Genomic DNA, 22,258 nt, shown 5'->3' on the forward strand with positions numbered 1-22,258 from the left:
GTCATGTACATAAAATATGCAACAAGTCCACACCTTGGACTCAAAATGTGCCAACTTTGTGTACGTTGTTTCTGTAGTGTGGTATTGTAATATCCAAATTCTCTGTAAGTCAGACATGCAGCAAACTTAAATATTTGGCTCAAAAGCCGTGTAACTTTGGCCAAGTTGCTTAACCTCTCTGAGCTTTAGTCTCTACTTCCTTGTGCTATTTTAAGATTAAATAAGATAATTCATGCAAAGCACGGGGTCTGCCTCAATGTAAGTATTCAATAAATGGCTATTCACAGTTTTATTTTGCATCTCTTCAATCTTAGCCCACAAAGGCTGCTCTCCAGTTTTATTAAGTTCCTAAATCTCGGCTGCTTCCCTCCACCCTTTGCACCAATTCATTCCTTCACCAGAGCCGTGCCTTGTGCCGGATGCAGGAATCAAACCAGGTCCCTACCATTGCCAAGCCCACAGCCGAGAAGGAAAGAGAAACTTCTAAAGCGAGCAAATGGCTGTAATCGAGGTTTCTTTCCAGTGTTCTAAGGGGCGAATGGGTAGGGGACGACTAATTGTCTAAGACTTAGTGGTGGGTGTATGTGTGGGCGGGGGAGGGAGTCAGTCAGGCAGCGCTTTCCCCGTATAAAGCATGGTCACGGGAGAGGGAGCGGACTGTTGGTGCACTCCTAAGGACTGTGCGTATCTGGGGGAGGCGGCAGGATCCAGGGCCTGGAGGGCCTTGAACGCCCGGCCACGAGACCGGGGTTCCAGCTATTGGCGAAAGTAACCCGGAGTAGCTTCTGCCCAGGAGTGAGGCTTCGGCCCGGCCAAGTCACCTTGCAGGAGGGTAGCAACGCAAAATCAGAAGGAGGACTCCCGCCCGGGCGGACTGGAAAAACCCCAGTAGTTGAGGGCGGAAGTAACCGCAAGCCCGTGACAGAACCGCGGAAGAACTCCCGGCGTTCTCTACGTCCGGAGGAGCCGGAAACTCCCCTCGCTAGGTGGGTGAGCCCGGCGGCACGGCGGCGGCCAAGGGAGCGGGGCCGGCTCTCTAAAGGCAGCTGATTGGTCGGCCCCCGGCGGCGGCGTTGGCGGCTGCGCATGGAATTGTCACCTCGGCCTGGTGAGTCGTCGGTTCAAGCTTGGGCCCCGCCGGCTCCCGAACTGCCCCTGGGCGCCCGGCTGTAACTTTCTGTGGCCGGCTGCACACTCCCGGCTTCCCGAGACATGACCTGGAGGGGCAGAGCGAGGCCGGGGCCTCTCCTTGGGCGCGCTTCCACTCTTAAGTTCCAGGCTGTCGGGCCAGGACCCCTCAGGGATTTTCTTTGTGGGGGAGGGGCGAATCATGCAAGGCCTAGATGACCCCATCCATAGAGAAAAGCTGTGCGCGCCTGTAGCAGGGAGGGCGGTCGAGTGGAGTTCGGTTCCCCCGGCCGCATTGAAGCCCGGTGGGAGACGCTGAGGAGGCCTAGATCCTGGCTGCGGGATTCGAGGCGGGGCGCCCCCGGAGGGGGAGGAGGAGGGAGAGGAGGAAGAGGCAGTAGCGGGGGACAATTGGAGTCTGGAGCTCGGGGGAGGGTCCTGGGTGGATCGGAAATGGGATACAGGTGGAGTTTGAGGCCGCCAGGTCAGAACCCTTGGAGTCATCATCCTCCGAAGAATGGGTTGAAAGAGCAGGAGCCAGCCAAGGACAGCCATAAAGGGAGGGACAGCCATAAAGGGAGGTACAGCCAGCCGCCCCAGTGTCCTAGGCATCAATTTTAAGAAGGATTTTATGCTTCTTGGCAGAGCATGAATCCACACCGAGATAAAGCACGATGAGGCCTAATAAATGTATTTTAGATTGGGTCATTACTTTGGTAAGACGAAGACATAATGAATTTTTAAAAGATTTTACTATGGAAGTGTTCAAACTTACACAAAAGTATAGAAAAATACAGAAAATAGCATACCATTTAGGATCCTAAGTACTCATCACCCAGCCTCAACTATGAATGGCCACCCCGGTTGCATAACATACATGTTAAGACACGCCTCAGATCCACACATAATATGCTAATCTTAAGTTTTAAAAAGGTGGGCTTTTTTGGTTTTGTTTCTGTTTTTTTCGTGTTTAATGGGTATAAAGGTTCCATTTTGCAAGAATAATAGAGTTCTGGAAATTGTACAGCAATGTGAATGTAATTAACACAACTGGAGTGTACATTTAAAAATGGTTAAGTGGGACTTCCCTGGTGGCGCAGTGGTTGAGAGTCCGCCTGCTGATGCAGGGGATACGGGTTCGTGCCCCGGTCCAGGAAGATCCCACATGCCGCGGAGCGGCTGGGCCCGTGAGCCATGGCCGCTGAGCCTGCACGTCCGGAGCCTGTGCTCCTCAACGGGAGAGGCCACAACTGTGAGAGGCCCGCGTACCACAACAACAAAAAAAAAAGGTTAAGTGGTAAACTTTTATGTCATGCGTTTTTAACCACACACACAAGAAAAGTTCCTTTCAAATTAGAAAAAAGAAATCTAGGGAATTCCCTGGTGGTCCAGTGGTTAGGACTCGGCGCTTTCACTCTGGGGGCTTGATCCCTGGTCTGGGAACTAATATCCCGAAAGCTGCGTGGTGCAGGCATTAAAAAAAAAAAAATCTAATGCTGTAAATTAAGAAAGAAAATCTGAATTCAAATGTGCAATGGAAAATAACTCTTTGCCAAGTAGAGGCCCATAGAGTTGTATTTTTAACTGTGGAGGCTCTGCAATGAACCTGTTGGTTTTGAGGCTCAAGAGCATTGGGACCTGGACTGGGGTGGAGTTTAAGCACTGGTGGTACCCTCTGGTTTATAGTAGAACTTGAAGGGTTGGGCCAGCCCAGGTGTGTGAGTAAAATTTCTCCCAAATGTTCCTCTTTTCTTGCAGTCTGAGGCACACTTTTTTTTTTTTTAATTTTTTTTTTTTCTTCCGGCCGTGGCGGCTTGTGGGATCTTAGTTCCCCCACCAGGGATTGAACCTGGGCCCTTGGCAGTGAAAGTACAGAGTCCTAACCAATGGACTGCCAGGGAATTCCTTGAGGTGCACATCTAATCTTTAGGTGAGCTCCTGTGCCACCTCATACCTTCATTCATGGAAGGGTGAGTGAAGTATGAATTCACATCTTTCTCTCTACTGCCGTTCTTTAGGGTGGCCCTTGGTAGTCTGTCTCCAATATGATTTACTCTCTGTCTCCCAAATGTACCACATGTCTGTCCTTCACATTTTCTAGAGCAGCTGGTGTTAACTGGAAGGCAGCCTTCCACATTTTAGCTCTTTTCGAAATGAGTCCTGCATAGGTAGCCCTGAAACCTTCCTTCTGCCCACCCCAAACAAGCAAATAAACAAAACAAGCTATAAAGCAAGAAAGTAACTACCAGGTTTGGGGTTTTGGCTCCTCTTGTCTTCCTCCCTGGGCTCCAGAACCAGTACTTCTCCTGGAACTAAATTTTCTTGATATGAGTTGGCATTTATTGGAGAACTAAACAGCCAATCAGATAAAACTTGCATCAGAAAATTACATATTTTATTTATTTATTTAAATTTATTTATTTTTGGCTGCCTTGGGTCTTCATTGCTGTGTGCGGGCTTTCTCTAGTGGCGGTGAGGGGGGGCTACTCTTCTTGTGGTGCGCGGGCTTCTCATTGCAGTGGCCTCTCTTGTTGCAGAGCACGGGCTCCAGGCGCGCGGGCTTCAGTAGTTGTGGCTCGTGGGCTCTAGAGCGCAGGCTCAGTAGTTGCGGTGCATGGGCTTAGTTGCTCTGTGGCACATGGGATCTTCCCGGACCAGGGCTCGAACCCGTGTCCCCTGCGTTGGCAGGTGGATTCTTAACCATTGTGCCACCGGGGAAGCCCTACATTAAAAAAAAAAAAGTTAAAAAAGAAAATTACATTAGTTATTGAGTAACAGCTTTTTAGAGCTATTCAGGAAAAAAATTAGATGATCGATTACTTCACTGCATGTCAATGATTGTAAGAAGGAATTAATGACAGGGTCCCTGGTGAATGATGACAAAGAGCAAAAGTTAGATTCAATCACAAGGTGAATTTGATTGATGTTGAAGTTTATACACTCAGAGCTATCAAAATGCTCATTATTAAAATATCTGCAAGAAAAACATTACTGCTCATATGTAACTCACTTACCCTTTAACTTCCTTTTTTTCCCATAGAAATAATTGTGATTTTGGATTAAGTGAGGTTTTTTAGGAATGTAGCCATCATGTTACACCATAACTGCCTGTACCCGAAAGGTGATACAAAACGATTGAACAATTTTCTGATGTTTTCCTTTGTAGGGAAGATGGAAGAGCTGAGTCAAGCCCTGGCTAGTAGCTTTTCTGTGTCTCAAGATCTGAACAGCACAGCTGCCCCACACCCCCGCCTGTCCCAGTACAAGTCCAAGTACAGTTCCTTGGAGCAGAGTGAGCGGCGCCGCCGGTTACTGGAACTGCAGAAATCGTAAGGGATACTTTAACTCCTTGGCTTCTCTCTGTAGGCTGGGAGCTGTGAACCATTCAGGAGGCTCCAGGCTTGTCTCTACAGAGCCACCTTCAAAGTGGACCCTTTGTAGGTGGTTCTTCTTGCCCACAAGTTTGGGAGGGGTAAATCCTGGCAGAGGTAGACATCCTTTACACCCAGAGCTTGGGAAAAATGAGGGAGTCGGGAGAGACTGAAGTTTGAAAGCAAAAGCTCAACTCTCTGGTTAAATTTTTCTTTTCTTTTTTCCTGGCAGCAGTACTGAGCTTTGTAGTTTAGGGACTTGTGAAAGCCACTCCCATACTTCCACTCCCCACATTCCCTGTGTGCCTTCTCCTGCAGTCTGACTCCTGGCTTTGGTGTGGGCTTCCTGTCTTCCTTCAGCCCCAGATGTTTCTGTGGAGCCCTTGGGAATTCAAGACAAATAATTCCACAGGGAATCTGAGGAAATGTCTTCCATACACTTCGGTCTCAATACCAAGATGAGCAAACAGGGAAAGAGATTGATTGCAGGATAGGAGTGTTTGAGGATGGGCTGCCCTGAAGGCAGGGCCTATCCTTTTATTCTCAGTGCAACACAGGCCTCTTCTGGTTAAGGAATTAAGGATTAGGAGGAACTATCGACAGCTGCATTTTGCCCACTGCTTCATCACTAGATGTGTTTAGCAGAGATGGTTCCCTGTGGCCTCTGGGTTGCTTGCAGATTACATTCTCAGATCACGCATTCCCCCGATCCCCAGTTTTTAAAAATTGTGATTAATTTGGAATAGGTAGTATGTTCGTATGGTTCAAAATTCACAATACATACAAGAGTGTATGGAGACGGGACTTCCCTGGTGGTGCAGTGGTTAAGAATCCGCCTGCCAATGCAGGGGACATGGGTTTGAGCCCTGATCCAGGAAGATCCCACATGACACGGAGCAGCTAAGCCTGTGCACCACAGCTACTGAAGCCCGTGTGCCTAGAGCCTGTGTTCCTCAACAAGAAAAGCCACCACAGTGAGAAGCCCCCGCTCGCCACAACCAGAGAAAGCCCGCACGCAGCAACGAAGACCCAACATAGCCATAAATAAATAAATAAATAAATAAATGTTTTTGAAAAGGAGTATGTGGTGAAAAGTCTCCCTCCAAAATGTCAAGTTCCTCTCTCTCTTTTTTTTTTTGGCCACGCTGAGCAGCTTGCAGGATCTTAGTTCCCCAACCAGGGATTGAACCTGGGCCCACGGCAGTGAAAGTGCCGAGTCCTAACCACTGGACCGCTAGGGAATTCCCAACATCTTATAGTACACTTGTTACAACTAATGAACAAATATTGATACATTATTATTAACTAAAATCCATACTTCTTCACTCAGATTTCCTTAGTTTTTTCTAAGTGGCCTTTTTTGAAAGTTAGGAACTGCAAAAAGGTCTGGCTGTTCCTCAGAAAGTCCCAGAAGCTGTCCTTGTCTCAAACTTCTCACTGCCTCTGGGTGTTTCCTCTCTGCAATCCCTGGGAGCCTTCAGACGGTATATCTGCCAGGCAGGGAAGTGTCAGCTCTCACCTGGGGTGGAGATGGGAGTCTAGGGTGGGGTGGGTAGGAGTAGGATCAGCCACTAGCGAACCCTGAGAATTCCTTTAAATATTGTACCTTGCCTATTCTTAGGAAACTGAGGAAAGCTGAGTGTGTTCAGAGGGAGTTTCCTATTCAGGATCTGTGAGGAGGTGGTCACTAGTTAAGGCTTACAAAGGAAATTTTGTCATCTCTTACCCCACCACAATTCCCAAGTTGCTCTTGAATTTGGAGACTTTGAATTACATCTGTCACATTTCAGAGTGTCTTCCTATAAGACGTAAAGACCTGTCCTTATGCCTTTTCTTTTCTCAGAAAGCGGCTGGATTATGTGAACCATGCCAGAAGACTCGCTGAAGATGACTGGACAGGGATGGAGAGTGAGGAAGAAGAAGAAAAGGAAGATGATGAGGAAATGGATGTTGACACTGGCAAGAAGTTACCAAAACGCTATGCTAATCAAGTGAGTGCTCCAGAGAAGATTAGGCGCCGCTGGTCCTTCTCCCTTTACTGTGCAGTCAAAGCTCTTTACTTGCCCTGAAGAGGAGGATGAGGCAGGAAGAAGGAAGAGCATCTGCAACGAAAGTGCTGATGTACATAAAAGTTATGAGATGAAGAGAGATGACTTACAGTTTTGTGTGCTGACAGGGGTCACTGATAGAGTCTGGGTAGTGGGTTTGGGAATCATTACCCCATGCTGTTAGCAAAGGCTTCCGGCCTGCTGCATTTAAAGCCCCTGAGCTACTGATATGCTAGCGGACGCCATTCTTTACTAGTCGTTATACAGCTGTTTTGGATCAGGCCTGCCCAGCCCAGCACTGTCCCCCACCCCATCTCCCAAGCTGGTAGTCTTTCCCAAGTGGTAGACTAACATGCCAGCCTTGGGTCTTCACACTCAGGTGGTAGGAGCTTGGAGGTCCTTGAATACTGGGAGCCTGCCCAGCCACCCCAGGCCAGCCAGTTGGCCTAGGTGAGGTTGAGGCCATGAAACAACAGATCACTATAACAAACTTGACTAAGTGGCCTGTTGATTCCAGAGAGGAAATCGGTGTGGCTTGTGGCACCATAGGTGAAGCAGGCGTGGAGACTGTCCAGTGCTCTAGGCAATCCAGTTATTCTCCAGAAGGCAGGGCATGTGTCTGAGTGGGGCTGGGGGTCTACCCTGCTATTGTATACTTCTCTCTATAACCCAAGTGTCTTGTCACTTCAGAATCCTCTCCCACCTTAAGAATATGGTTCCTGAGTGCACACACTCCCATCCTCTTTCTCTGCCTCAAATATAGCACAGACATCTTCTATGACAAAGTACAATTTAGTTCTGTTGAGCAAACATTGTTTTTTTGTTGTTTTTTAAATTTTTTGGCCATGCTGCGCAGCATGCGGTATCTTAGTTCCCTGACCAGGGATCGAACCAATGCCCTCTGCAGTGGAAGCACAGAGTCTTAACTACTGCACCACTAGGGAAGTCCCGAGCAAGCATTGTTTTGTTTTGTTTTTGTTTAAAACAGAATGTTGGCTTTTAAAAAAATATTTATTTATCTATCTATCTATCTGTGCCGGGTCTCAGTTGTGGTACGCAGGATCTTTGTTGCTGCATGTGGGATCTTTAGTTGTGGCATGCAGGATCTAGTTCCCTGACCAGGGATCGAACCCCGGACCCCCTGCATTGGGAGTGCGGAGTCTTAGCCACTGGATCACCAGAAAAGTCCCCCCCAAGCAAGCATTGTTTTTTGTTTTTTTTTTTTTGTGGTACGCGGGCCTCTCACTGTTGTGGCCTCTCCCGTTGCGGAGCACAGGCTCTGGATGCACAGGCTCAGCGGCCATGGCTCACGGGCCCAGCCGCTCCGCGGCATGTGGGATCCTCCTGGACCGGGGCACAAACTCGCGTCCCCTGCATCGGCAGGCAGACTCTCAACCACTGCGCCACCAGGGAAGCCCCAAGCAAGCATTGTTGAAGGCCCTGTTCTATGTTAAGCTAGGTTATTCTCAGGGGAAGATAGATGTGGGCCAGAAATAGCCCATGCACTCCTCTAATAAGTGTAGATTATGGTTTTTGCAATAAGAAAGTGAAATTAACTTCCAACAGAGAAAGAAGCAGGGTTGTGAAATCAGGAAAAGCTTAATGAAAGAGGAGACAGTTTGGAAACATGGGTAGGACAGGTGGAGGTACAGAGCATTTCAGGGCATTCCAGGCCGCAGGATCAGGCTGAGCAAGAGCCCAGAGGTGGGAGAAGAATATATGATGTGTTCAGGAGGGGTGTGCAGAGTGTGTGTGAGGATGGAGCAACATAGGGTCGGGAGAGGAGTATAGCAGAAATATGTACAAGGTTTTAGACTCTGGGTCTAGATTGTGAGGAACCACCGAGACTTTTTGAGTCAGGGGCAGAGGTGGGACTTCATGTGATGACTACCACATTAGTGTAGAAAGGCCTGGAAGAGAGAGACTGTGGTAGGGGGCTTAGGTTTGCTAAAGGATCTGATGAGTGCTAAGGGCAGTAGAAGTGGGAAGGAAAAGAGGTCATGAGTATGAGAGATGTTGCCAGGTGGAATGAACAGAATTTATGGCTAGGAGAGGCGATATGAGAAGCGGGTAAGGGTTTAAGCTCAGGTCGCATGGACTGACCTCAAAGTCAGGCTCTGTGTTGACCATGGGCAAGTTACTTAACCAGTCTAAGTCTCTAGTTTCTTATCCTTAAAATGGGACATCGTAATAGTACCTATCTCATAGGGATTGTTAGAAGGATTAAATGAATAGTGTACCTTAAATACCTAGCCCAGAGCCCATAATGAATGCCCCACAGTATTAGCTGCTACTGCTATTTTTTTAAACAGCCATATTGAGATACAATTCACATAACATACAATTCACCCATTTACAGTGTACAATTCAGTATTTTGTTAGTAATTCACAGAGCTGTGCAGCCATCACCACTATCTAATTCTAGAATATTTTCACACCCATTAGCAGTCACTCCCCATTTCCCCTTCCCTCCAGGCCCTAGCAATCACTGATCTACTTTCTGTCTCTATGGATTTGTCTATTTTGGACATTTCGTATAAATGGAATCATATGAGATACATCTTTTTGCTTCTGGCTTCTTTCACTTAGAAGGTTTTCAAGATTCATTTATGTTGTAGCATGTGTTGGAACTTCATTCCTTTTCATGTCTTTTCAAATAATATTCTGTTGTATAGATATACCACATTTTGTTTATCCATTCATCAGTTGATGGCCTTTTGAGTTGTTTCCACTTTGGGGCTATTATGAATATGGCTGCTATGAACATTTATTTACATGTTTGTGCATGGACATATGTTTTCATTTCTCTTGGGTATATACCTGGGAGTGGAGTTACTAGGCCATATGATAACTCTGGAACTATCAGACTATTTTTCAGAGTGACTACACCATTTTACATTCCCACCAGCAATGTTTGAGAGTTTGTTTCTCCACATCTTTGCCAATACTCGTTATGTCCGTCCTTTTGAATATAACCATCCTAGTGGGTATGAAGTGGTGTTTCATGGTTTTGATTTTCATTTCCCTAGTAACTAATGATATTGAGCTTCTTTTCATGTGTTTATTAGCCATTCGTATATCTTTGGAGAAATGTCTATTCAAATCCTTTGCCCGTTTAAAAATTGGGCTATTTGTCTTTTATTATTGAGTTATAAGAGTTCTTTATATATTCTAGATACAAGTTCCTTATGAGATACATGATTTGCAAATATTTCTCATTCTGTGGGTTGTCTTTTCACTTTCTTGATGATGTTTTTGGCAGCACAGAAGTTTTACATTTTGATGTAGTCTAATTTATCTATCTTTTGTTTCGTCATTTGTGCTTTTGGTGTTGTATTACTATTATTCTTTAAGGGAGTGTTGATTATGCCTTGGGTTTAATTGAATAACAGAGAGGAAGGTGATGATATTAATAGGGCACAGAATGCAGAAGGGGAAGGGTGGGTGTTTCAGGGACGGGAGGTACTTGGGCAACAGAAGCCAGTGAATTCTGTTTCGGCTATGCTGAGTTTAAGGTACAGAGAGGACCAACAGAGAAAGAGATAGCAAATGGACAGCTGGAAATATAGGTTTGGAGGAAAGGAAAGAAGTCTGGAGATGAAAAAGAAGAGAATTAGGGGACTTCCCTGGTGGCGCAGTGGCTAAGAACCTGCCTGCCAATGCAGGGGACACGGGTTCGAGCCCTGGTCAAGGAAGATCCCACATGCCATGGAGCAACTAAGCCCATGCGCCACAACTACTGAGCCTGTGCTCTAGAGCCCGCAAGCCACAACTACTGAGCCCGTGTGCCACAACTACTGAAGCCCGTGCACCTAGAGCCTGTGCTCCACAACAAGAGAAGCCACTGCAATGAGAAACCCGTGCACTGCAATGAAGAGTAGCCCCCACTCGCCACAACTAGAGAAAGCCCGCACATAGCAACAAAGACCCAACGCAGCCAAAACAAAAAAAAGAGAGAGAATCAGGAGGCATCATCTTAGAAATGACAAGTGAAGTAGATGAGTTCCACCCCCACGGGAGGAACAGCATCTAAGAGAAAAGAAAAGGGGGACCTAAAACAGCCCCCTGAAGATTATCTACATGTTTTGGGGGAGTGTGTGGAGGAATGTTTGGAGGAAAAACAGAAAAGTACTGTCATGGGACCAAGGGAGCATGTGCCAAGGAGGAGGATGTGACTGGCAGCATTACACCAGGAGTAGAGGAAGGAGGGGGAGGGGAGGGAATAGAGGCACTTGGCTGCAAGGAGGTCAAGTGGGGCTGTGAGGTAGCAAATCTGGACTGCGGGTGTCAGAGTGGGTGGGAAGGCAGCAGCAAGAAATACGAAGTAGTTGGAGGGTGGGAGGGAGGGAGACGCAAGAGGGAAGAGATATGGGAACATATGTATATGTATAACTGATTCACTTTGTTATAAAGCAGAAACTAACACAGCATTGTATAGCGATTATACCCCAATAAAGATGTTAAAAAAAAAAAAGAAATACGAAGTAGTTGAAAAAAGAGAGAACGTGGAATATCTTAATAGAAATGTAGAGTGATAAAAGGTTTTCATTTTTGCCTTGGTTTTGAGGATTAGGGGTTAAGTATTTTGTGGCCTAAGGGGAAGGAGAGATGGGAGAGATGAGAGATTCGGTGGGAAGTATTAATTGATAGGCTAAAGTCTTGTATAGATGGGAGGGACTGGTGATGAATGGAAGAGTAAATTTTTTCAAATTCATTTCACCACAGCCCTTTTTTTTTTTAATTAAAGTAGATTTCCTAACATCCTTTAGTATAGTATTTGGGTCACTAGTTTGGGAAATGATCTAGTTTAGAGCATCTCAAGGTCAGGGACTTGATTCATCTCTGAGGTATAGCCCCTGGAACATAATGGTTGTGATAATGGTAGGTGGGTGGACAAAGTAAGGAAAGATAGAGGGTCCTATCCCCCCATACAGGAGGTGAAGTAGTAAGAATGGATATGGATGCAGATAATGAAGGTGAGAAGTTGAAGTTCACAGTGAGCAGGAGATGAGTTGACTACTAAGAGCTAGTGGGGTGGAGGTCCCACTGTCACCCTTTTCTGTTCTCATTCTTTTACATGTATTTTTATTATATATATAGGACGTGAATTCTTTGTCATTGTAAACATGGGAGCAGCACAGCCCTGTTGATTTTTAACACCATTTTTTGTGTTCCCAGTTAATGCTCTCAGAGTGGTTAATTGACGTCCCTTCAGATTTGGGTCAGGAATGGATTGTGGTCGTGTGCCCTGTTGGAAAAAGAGCCCTTATTGTGGCCTCCAGGGTGAGTAGCTGCTCCTGCCCCCGGCACCAGCATGCCTGGCCTGTAGTGGGAGGGGTTCTCTGCACACTCTGTGTTCCTTATCTGCCACAGCAGCTGTCCCTGCCATGGGGATCGAAACGCTTTCCTGCAGGAGGGATTTGATGAGAGCCATCTTTGGGCTGATGGCACCCCTGCAGAACGTGGAAGCAAGAGGGTAAGGAGACCTTGATGCCTGACAAGAATGGTAATTGTCCACACAGGGTTCTACCAGTGCCTACACCAAGAGTGGCTACTGCGTCAGCAGCTTTTCTTCCCTTCTGCCAGGAGGCAACAGGCGAAACTCAGCAACAACGAAAGGTACCTACATACAATTGACTGTTTATTAACTTTTATAATCAGTGCTTGGTTAGTTGCTTAGTTAGTTGTTTTAAAGACCCACTTTAAAAGCATACTTTTGAAACTGCGCACAGGTAATATCCTGCCCACTGGGCTTTCCCTCAAGGTCAGGCCTCCTCAGCAGCAGAATAGTTGCAACTTGTGAGGCCTGCTGGGCAATAAACCCCTAAATTAAAGTCAATGCACCTTTCCCATGGACTTCCATCACAAGATGACAGGTGCAGTTTTCTGGGGAAAGGACCCCCAGAAGGCCAAATGTAATGTACAGTAAGCTGTTGCTGCGGCTTCCTGCCGAATTCCCTTTTCTCCTTTCCCAGTGTCCTAATCTTAGCTTATTCCTCCCACCTGGGCCCAGCCAGGGAGACTAAGGTCACGAAAGTTTGCCTGGGGTCATTCAGCGAGGAGTTGGCAGAGCTGCCAGAACCGTTCTCTCACCTCTGCCTGCCCAGGCTCTGCTGGTGGTTATTCCTGTCCTCTGTTCTGAGCACTCTATTGGCTTTTTTTACTCGAGCCTGAAATGTGCTTCCACCTCCCCTCTACCCTGTTATTTTAGTCCTCTGATCCCAAAAGATTGTTCATATCCCATCTCTTCCATGAAGCATTTTCTGGAACTCTCGTTTTTCTTAGTTTGTGCTGTATAATTCAGGTCTTGGTTCTTTCCTCTGTAATCATCTTATCTCCTTAACTGGATTGTAACTTCCTTAAAGGCAGGGATTACTTATAGTTAATATTCCCCACAGAACACAGTGCCTGTGTTAGGAACTCAAAAAGTAATTGTAAACTAAAATGGAAGATTACTTCCCTTCAAACTTGAGCTTCTCTAAGGTGAGTAAATGTCCCAGTTTTTCTAAAGGTTCAGAGTTCACACTTGGCATTGCCTTGATCCTTCTTGTGCTGTCATACCTCAGGTCACCCCTAGACTGTGCCAGGTAGCCAGAAAAGGCTGTGAAGAACTTTGTCCTGTAGTGCTGGTGCTTGCCGTGAACACTGAGGATTGTTGGATTCAGTTCCCAAGCCCCTAAGATGGGGCTCCCCAGATTGTGGTGGAGGGAACCCTGATGGGAAGGGGTACCCTGTACTGACTTTCTACTTTGTGTCTCCAGACTACACCATTCTGGACTGCATTTACAGTGAGGTGAACCAGACCTACTACGTTCTGGACGTGATGTGCTGGCGGGGACACCCTTTTTATGACTGCCAGGTAAGGACTGATACTCCCCTCATGTCTTCTCCTGTTTTCTCCTCTCCTCCCAGGAAAGTGGCTCAGCATGTGTGTCTAGTACGTGACCAACTTCTTGGTGTGTACAGGATGTGGTATATCAAGAACATTGTCTAATGTTCCTTGCATCCTTGGGTGTGTTTAAATTAGCTTCATTTATAAAAAGAGGTAGGAGGAACTAAGGGAAGCATAGCAATTCTTGAGGGGAGGAAGGAGAAACAGAGTGTAGGGTAGGCTGGGACTTTGTAGAAGCTGTAACCGCCCCCTCCCCTCTCTCCAGAGTGTGGGAGGCTTGCTGGCAGGGAAGGTTGCAGGTGAAGGGGATGCTGCCTTGTGCAGGCGGCACAAGGAAGAGAAGGTGGAATGTTAAGCACCATCAAATAGACTTCTGTCACCTCCACTCTTCACCAACCACATCTTGACCCTGAAAATGTCAGGGCCTCCTTGGTATGACCGTAAGGCCTCGAATCTCTGAGGGGTTAGCTTTGGAAGGAGATTTTCCAAATGAGGAGAGGCCCCCCCACCCAATATTCTCCCCTTAGGTTTCACCTTCCCACAACATTTTTCTCAGATTGGTGATTTTCTCGAGTGACAGATGCAGTCATCAGAGAGAGGCTAGGTCACCCTACAGGGTCCATCTCTGCTCCTATGCTCCCCATCGTTGTCCCAGTTTTAAAGTGGTGGGTTTTTTATGCTCCCTGTCAATTAGTTTATCATAGTGGTTCTCAGAATGTTGAATGTGTGGCCTCAGAAGGTTGTTAGTAATGCAAATTCTTAGACCTACTGAATCAGAAACTCTGGGGATGGGACTTACGTTTTAATCAACCTCCAGGCGATCCTCATGCAGGCCCACGTGTCCAAATCACAGGTTATCACCACAGGCTGCTTCTTTCTGTAGCCATTACCCCAAGCTAGGTTTCCAAATTGTGCTAGGTGCTGGTACTTCAGAATTCTAGCATGCATCTCATTCAAAAAATAATAGCCAAGGGACTTCCCTGGCGGTCCAGTTTAAGACTCTGCACTTCCAATGCAGGGGCCATGGGTTCAATCCCCAGTCAGGGAACTAAGTTCACACATGCTGCACGGTGTGGCCAAAAGATAAAAAAACAAAAACAAAAAAATAGCCAAGACCTGCATTGCTAAGCACTTTGTGAGCATGATCTCATTGAATCCCTTACAACTCTAAAAAGTAAGTATGTACTATTGTTGCTACTCCTCATCATTTAGATATGAAAGCTGAGAGCCACAGATGTTAAGTACCTTGCCCAAATGCAGAGCCAAGCCTAAAACTCAGAACTCAAAAATTCAATCAAGGGACTTCCCTGGTGGCGCAGTGTTAAGAATCTGCCTGCCAGTGCAGGGGACACAGGTTCAAGCCCTGGTCCGGGAAGATCCCACATGCCACAGAGCAACTAAGCCCGTGCACCACAACTACTGAGCCTGTGCTCTAGAGCCCACGAGCCACAACTACTGAAGCCCACACGCCCAGAGCCCATGCTCCGCAACAAGAGAAGCCACCGCAATGAGAAGCCCACGCACCACAGTGAAGAGTGGCCCCCGCTCACCGTAACTAGAAAAAGCCCACGGGCAGCAACGAAGACCCAGTGCAACCAAAAATAAATAAATAAATAAATTTATTTTTATAAAAAAGAGAGATAAAGGCCGCGCAGCAACGAAGACCCAATGTGGCCAAAATTTAATTAATTAATTAATTTTTAAAAATTAAAAAAATTAAAAAATAAAAATTCAATCAAGAACATATTTTCCTATAATTCTGTTGAAGGATGTTTCATAACATGCATGTAGGTTGTAACCTACAAATTTGATAACTAAAGCCACCTATATTTTGACAATATAAAGAAAAGATTGTGGGTTTTTTATTTTGGGTTTTGGTTTTGGAAATTAAAAAAAAAGAAAGAAAGAAAAGTCCCTAAATAACAACAGAAGCATATGTATCAGTAATTTAGATCAATAGTAATTTGGGGGCTTCCCTGGTGGCGCAGTGGTTGAGAGTCCATCTTCTGATGCAGGGGACACGAGTTCGTGCCCCGGTCCGGGAAGATCCCACATGCCGCGGAGCGGCTGGGCCCGTGAGCCATGGCCGCTGAGCCTGCGCGTCCGGAGCCTGTGCTCCGCAACGGGAGAGGCCACAACAGTGAGAGGCCCGCGTACCGCAAAAAAAAAAAAAAAAAAAAAAATAGTAATTTGGAATAAAGTAGTTTATGTGAAGTTACAGCTATAAAGTAGTTTCTAATCCTTAGGTAAAATAAAACAGAGGTTAACATAATGTGCTTTGGAGTTGGTGAGTCCTGGTCCCATAGTATTTCTGTGTGCACCTGGGTGAGTGATGTAATCTCTCTGAGCCTCAGAGTCCTCACCTGTAAAATGGAGATAATAATAATAAAATTCTCGGGACTTCCCTGGTGGTGCAGTGGTTAAGAATCTGCCTGCCAATGCAGGGGACACGAGTTCAAGCCCTGGTCTGGGAAGATCCCACATGCCGCGGAGCGATTAAGCCCATGTGCCACAACTACTGAGCCTGCGCTCTGGATCCTGCGTGCCACAGCTACTGAAGCCCGTGCACCTAGAGCCTGTGCTCCGCAACAAGAGAAGCCACCACAGTGAGAAGCCTGCGCACTGCAACGACGAGTAGCCCCCGCTCGAGGCAATTAGAGAAAGCCCACGTGCAACAATGAAGACCCAGCACAGCCAAAAATAAATATTAAAAAAAAAAACAAAAACAAAAAATAATAAAATTCTCAGAGGATGGTTGAAGATTAATACGATTATGTATGTAAGGTCCTTAGCACGGAGCCTGAGACATAGTAGCCCTTCGGTGATAAATGTTGGCATTACTACTATTAATAATTCTATTGGATTTTAAGGAAAAAATATTTTATGAACATCTTCCTGACCTTACGGCAGTGTTTTAAGGGAAATGAGGGTGAGAAAAGGGCTTAGGTCTTCATAAATCAGGTGGCTATTTTTTTCCCAGTTTTATTGAAATTAAACTGGCGTGCAACACTGTAAGGTGTACAGCACAATGACTTGACTACATGTAGTTTGCAGTAGTTACCTGAGTAAGTTTAGTTAACACCCACCATCTCATATAGATACCAAAAAGAAAAGAAAAGAAAAAAATAAAGGTTTTTTTTCCCTTGCCATGAGAACTCTTAGGATCTACTCTCAACAACTGTCATGTATATACCAGACAACAGAGTTAACTATTGTCATTGTGTTGTACTTTCCTTCCATCCCTAGTACTTACTTATCTTATAACTGGAAGTTTGTACCTTTTGACCATCAGGTACCTTTTTAGAATGGGGTGTTTTTGTTCGTATTAGAGTTTGAGGTGAGCAGTTTTTAATCTTTCCCTTTCTCTTCTCTGGCAGACTGATTTCCGATTCTACTGGATGCATTCAAAGTTACCAGAAGAAGGACTGGGAGAGAAAACCAAGCTCAATCCCGTAAGGCCTGGTGTTAGGATTGCAGAGTTCTTTATGGGGATTGGTTTGGATTGGTCTGTTAGCTAAATATAATCATTATGAATGAAATTATCTTTTCTTTTTTCTTTTTGAGGCAGCGTGGCATAGTGGGAAAAGTATGGACTTAACAGTTATCTAGATTCCAGTTTTCGCTTTAACAATTACCAGGTTAAGTTAATATCTTTACTTGGCCTTAGTTTCTTCATCTGTTTAATACGGTTAATAATACCTACATTACAGGGTTGTTCTAAGAACCAAATTATATAAATATACAAGTCTTTCTAGCATAATACTTACGGTGAGCACTCAATAAACAGTGGTTGGTATAAAATGCTAATAACTGTTTTTATTAATAACACTATTTAGAATTCTCCAACTGTAGCCTGCATCAGCAGCCTCTGGAGGCTTGGTAAAATGTAGGCTCCTGGGCCTCACCCCCAGAATTTCTGATTCAGTAGGTCTGGGGTAAAGCCTGAGAATTTGCATTTCTAACAAGTTCTCCAGTGAAACTGATACTGCTGGTCCATGGACCACACTTTGAGAACCTCTGCCTTTGTATCTGAGCTAAGAGTGACCTCATCTAGTCAGTCCCCTCTGTTTATAGATTAGCATATAGGCTCAGAGAAGGGACTGCCTTCCCCAAGGTCCCAGAGTCCAGGATGATAACCCAAACGTCTTGGCTCTTCGCTCAGTGATTAAATATGGGACAGTTGTTTTCATTGCATTTTATTAGTTAAGCCCTGTAGACTGGCATTTGCTTGGGTTGCTTACAGCATTTTTAAAAGCAACTGAATAACCAGTTACAGGAACAATAAATGGGACCAGTACTTCCAGTGATGTTATCAATAAGGTCCTAGAAGAACATGCACCGAGGAAAGGGAACATGGGTACTGCTTTCTCTGAGATGCTGTTCTGTGTGTGCTACATGTACTGTCTCATTGTATCTGCATAACAATCCTAGGAAGTAGATATCTTATTATCCCTTTTTACAGATGGGAAAATGGAGGCATATGGAGATTAAATGATTGACAGAGCTGGGATTCAAACCTAGGCAATCTGACTCAGAGGTTGTCATAGTCCTAATCACTTTGGTATACTGCTTCAGTATAAAAACTTTTGCTGGTGTGAAAGGGGCTTCACCAGTCCTTCATTAGGGGCAACTGTCATAGAGCTGGGAGAATAACATAGAATCCCTAAACCTAGCACAGGGCAGTGGTTCTCAGTCCTGACTGCATGAATCAACTGGAGAGCTTAAAAAAAAAAAAGACTGGATCCCACCCCAGAGCAGTTCAGTCAGAATCTCGGGGTGGGGCTTGGGCATGAGTAATTTTTAAGAGTTTCCCAGATGGTTCTCCTGTATAAAGCAAGGTTGAGAACTCCTGACCTAGTAATTCAGAGGATAAGTAGAAGGGAGTGGGTAGGGAAGGATGAGACTGAAAACTTCTCTTCTTTGATACAGCTGTTCAGTTGCTGGAACCAATATTGTTTGTAACATGTACTAATTCTTTGTTCTAATTTACGTTTTAGTTTAAATTTGTGGGGCTAAAGAATTTCCCTTGTACCCCTGAGAGCCTGTGTAAGGTGCTGTCTATGGATTTCCCTTTTGAGGTAACAAAACCATTGTTTTTATTGCTCTGATCTGATTGTAAGACACAGGGAAACTTGGTTATACAGTCTTAAGAAAGCCTCTGACTTTGCTGTGTCAAAGCATCAGAAAAGGGCTAAGTGCTGACTCTTGGAAAAAGATGTGCTCGTGGCCCTTCATAGCCTCAGTGCCACCCTGCCAGATAAGTCAGAATGCCAGAGCTGGAAGGGCCCTTGAAAGGACAGCTCATCTAACTCCCTCATTTTACAGATCGAGAAACTGAGGCCCAGAGAGGGGTGAGGCTTCCATTCCTAGGTCCTTCTTGTGTGCCTCTTTCTGCTACAAGCCAGAGAACGAGGCTCCTTGTTTGACTGCCACAGCTGGGGCTTCTGTGACTGACAGACTGCAGGGCTGTGAATTCCTAATCCTTCCTTCCTCCGAAGAGCAAATGGTCCCCAGGGATGGCAGTGCTTGCTGAGCAGTGGCATGGCAGTGGGGCGACCAACTTGTCCAAGGTTGCCCAGGACTTCCCTGGTTTTAGTGCTGAAAGTCTCACATCCCCAGAATCTCCTCAGTCCTGGGCAGTCTTTTGTCATCCTCAGAACCTGCAGTTACCCTACAAGCAGACTTCGTTTGCCCATGATACCCTTTAAAATTCTGCCTGGTCACCTGCAAGTATTTGTTTGAACTGGATATAATTTTGCTAAAAGGATCACAGCTTCCCAAATGATGAAATGGCAAAGGCTGAGTTGCGTTCATTTCTGGGAGTCAGTTAAGAAGGTGGTAAGAACACCATCTTTGTTTATAACCCTTATGCCCCAGTGACAATAAATGCTTTTTAGAGATGAGTCACCGAATCACAGAAAAGAACATATGGGACTGTGGGAGGTCTTCCCGTTGAGAAAAACTGAGTTTCCCAGAACATAGCTCACAGACAATTTAGGAGGAGGTTTAGGCAGCCAGCAGTGGCTGGGGAGCAGGGCTTCTTGACAGGCTGTTTCCCCTGCACTCAGCAGTCCAGCATCTTGGAGGGGCTTGTCCAGTCCCCCGGCTTTGTTCCCGGTGTGGAGCACATCCCCCACTACAGAGACCTCCGGGTGGTGGAAAGTGAATGGGATTTGAGGAGAGAAGACCTGGGTTGAAGCTGAATTTCTGCTTCATACTCACTGTGTGTTTGAGGGAGGCTCCAGAACTCCCTGAGTCTGAGCAGCTCCATCTCCCAGACACTTCCATGGTGGGTAAGAGGGTGAAATAGTAGGTAGGAAAGCACCCTGTAAACGGGAAAGTACTTTTTATGTTTTTATTTTCTAAAATTTAGTTTTCTAGGCCATTTCTTCTTTTAGAGAAATTCATGTGTGAGAAACAAAGACTCTTTTTCTGCTGGCAGTGACCCAGAAAAAAAGAGCTGGACCACAAGAGCTACCCCAGTGCATATAGGTCTCCTACAAACATGTGGCCCCAGAAGTCATTCTGATCCCTGGTTTTCTTTCTTGTAGGTAGATGGGCTTCTCTTCTACCACAAGCAGACCCACTATAGCCCTGGAAGCACTCCTCTGGTGGGCTGGCTGCGCCCTTACATGGTGTCAGATGTTCTTGGCGTAGCTGTGCCAGCTGGCCCGCTGACTGCCAAGCCAGAATATGCTGGGTACCAGCTCCAGCAGATTATTGAGCACAAGAGGAGCCAGAAGGAGGGAATAAAGAAGATACTCACACACAAGTCCTCTGAGAATGGACGCTATGAGTTGGAGCACCTGTCTACCCCCAAACTGAAGAGCCCTTCCCATAGCCCCAAGCACCCAGGGAGCCTCATGGATAACTAGAGAGGGCAGCGTCCTTTGGGAGTCACAGGATGGGGGTTGGTCCCAGAAGGAAGGCTGGGGAGGAGGACAGTGACGAGAACAAGATGACTTCATTTTAGAGCAGACTTTCCAAAGCCACTCCAGCTGGAAACAGCTTATCTCCTATCTGAAGTGCTGGCTTTAACAGTTGGGGGAGGTTTCCAGATTGGGTAGTCTTTGCATTTGAGCAGCAACTCCTGTGAAAATGTATTTCAGATCCACAATGTAAATATATATAATTCTTACGAAAGAAGTTGTTTGTGATTGTTAAACTTTATTTATTTTATTTGTGTGTGTGTGTGATTCTTAAACTTTAGATAGTCAGGAATCTCCCCCACCTCTACCCCTTCAGGCCCCCTAAACCGTGACTGTTCAAGTCTTGGCCCATTTCACTCTGTTTGTAGCACTTAAGCATTCTGCTGAGTTTCCAGTTGCTGCTGTTGGTAACGTCATCTTCTCAAAGGTCTTACCAGGAACTGCAGTTCTTGGTATTTGAATATGTCCCCTCTTCTGAGAAGACAAGTGTGATTTTCTTTGGTTTAGACACAGCCAGAGATAAAATGCAAACGGATTTCATTCACTACTTCAGCCAACATTTGAGCACCTTCCAGAAGATAAGCCTTGTGCTTATGTAGAGTCGGTTATGGTGAGGGACCATACTTCATCCCTGCCCTTGAGGAGCTCACGATCCAGTGAGAAAATAAACCCACCAGCATCTAGAGTGGGTCCAGATGGTGGGATGATTGCTTTAGTGCAGAAAGGGGCATAGAGCATGGGGTGTGGGGGGATGCCGGGAAGAGCAGAGGGAGGTTTCACAGAGGAGTTCAAAGCTGGGCTGAGGCTCATAGGAGGGACAGAAATGTGCTCTGCAGACAAGGAGGGCAGGAGTTTCTCACAGAGGCAGGAGGGTGGGCAGATGCATGCCTCCAGAGCCAGGAAGGACTTGCTCTGGGACCTGAATTCGGTTCAGCATAGCTCAGTTGTCAAGTAGGGCTGGAAAGCTATGGGAAAGGAGGCTGGAAAGAGATGGGTCTGATCATAAATGGCCTGTGTGTTTGTTATGCAGAGGTTTTGGGTTTTATGTATGGATGAAAGGGAGCTGATGAAGTGCTTTGAGCAGGCAGGATCCATTCAGATTTGTGAACTAGAGCCCTTTGGCAGCTGTGGGAGTGGAAGATGGCGTCTAACACCAACCAGTTTCTGCTCTGTGTTCAGGAAATGTGTCCCATTTCCCGTGGCCTCAATCTGCTCCCCATACTACTTTCCACTTTTCTAGGACTTCTCTTACAAGACAAAAGGACTTCACTGTTCCACTCCAGCAGTACTAGTATCCTGTGGACAAAATTTCAGAGGGATCCAGGGCAGATCTTGTCTGACACGCAGTTGTTTCTTTGTGTTGATTAGTTCTGGGAACAGATCCGGGCAGAAGTTGTGGTTAAGCAGAGCCTCATTACACAAATTCAGAACACCATTGGAGCTAGCCTCAGTGTTGGGCTCTTAAAGAGCTGCTCGGGCTGACTCTGTAAAATTGGTGAAGGAAGAAACCCCTTCCTCCCCTACCCAATGATGACCCAGCTGGCTGCAGATTTAAGCGTGCCTATATCAATAAGCTCTTTCCTGAATTTAGGTCAACTCTGCAATAGAAACATTGTGTCCCTCTTGCCGAAAAGCTTGTTGTAGGCTGCTTAAAGGGTTAGTCTCTTCTGAATGCTCTAGTCTGCTCTCAGCAGCCAACTGTATCATTTCAGGAGATGTGCATGCTAGTATCAGTAGAGACTTGTCCGGGCTCTGCCCAGAAATAATCAGTCTGGAAGGACTACTTCCCCAAAGAACGCTCTCTGGGGACAGATGCATGAACCAAAGAACATATTAGCCAAACTTATCACCATGCACGACTTGATACTGCTGAATGGTAGCTTGAAGGCT

At 46.0% G+C, this 22,258-nt stretch overlaps 1 protein-coding gene across 1 annotated transcript; it reads left to right on the top strand.

Moving 5' to 3' along the window:
• The first annotated feature begins 659 nt into the window (after window positions 1-659).
• SNUPN (snurportin 1) lies at window positions 660-20,585 on the top strand. Its single transcript, XM_032624145.1, has 9 exons — window positions 660-1,108; window positions 4,295-4,457; window positions 6,343-6,490; window positions 11,726-11,830; window positions 12,070-12,166; window positions 13,309-13,406; window positions 16,817-16,891; window positions 18,437-18,517; window positions 19,991-20,585. Exons 1-9 carry the CDS (start codon window positions 1,087-1,089, stop codon window positions 20,312-20,314), a joined length of 1,113 nt encoding a protein of 370 aa, XP_032480036.1. The 5' UTR covers window positions 660-1,086; the 3' UTR covers window positions 20,315-20,585.
• The last annotated feature ends 1,673 nt before the right edge of the window (window positions 20,586-22,258 follow it).

This window comes from Phocoena sinus, chromosome 2 (genome assembly GCF_008692025.1).
Source record: "Phocoena sinus isolate mPhoSin1 chromosome 2, mPhoSin1.pri, whole genome shotgun sequence".
NCBI lineage: Eukaryota > Metazoa > Chordata > Mammalia > Artiodactyla > Phocoenidae > Phocoena > Phocoena sinus.

What these genes read in the sequence shown, in the direction of transcription:
- SNUPN (XM_032624145.1), top strand. Translation starts at nt 1,087, where the DNA reads ATGGAATTGTCACCTCGGCCTG. An exon ending in GGAATTGTCACCTCGGCCTG is followed by an intron (nt 1,109 to 4,294) that starts GTGAGTCGTCGG and finishes TTTCCTTTGTAG; the next exon opens with GGAAGATGGAAGAGCTGAGT. An exon ending in CTATGGATTTCCCTTTTGAG is followed by an intron (nt 18,518 to 19,990) that starts GTAACAAAACCA and finishes TCTTTCTTGTAG; the next exon opens with GTAGATGGGCTTCTCTTCTA.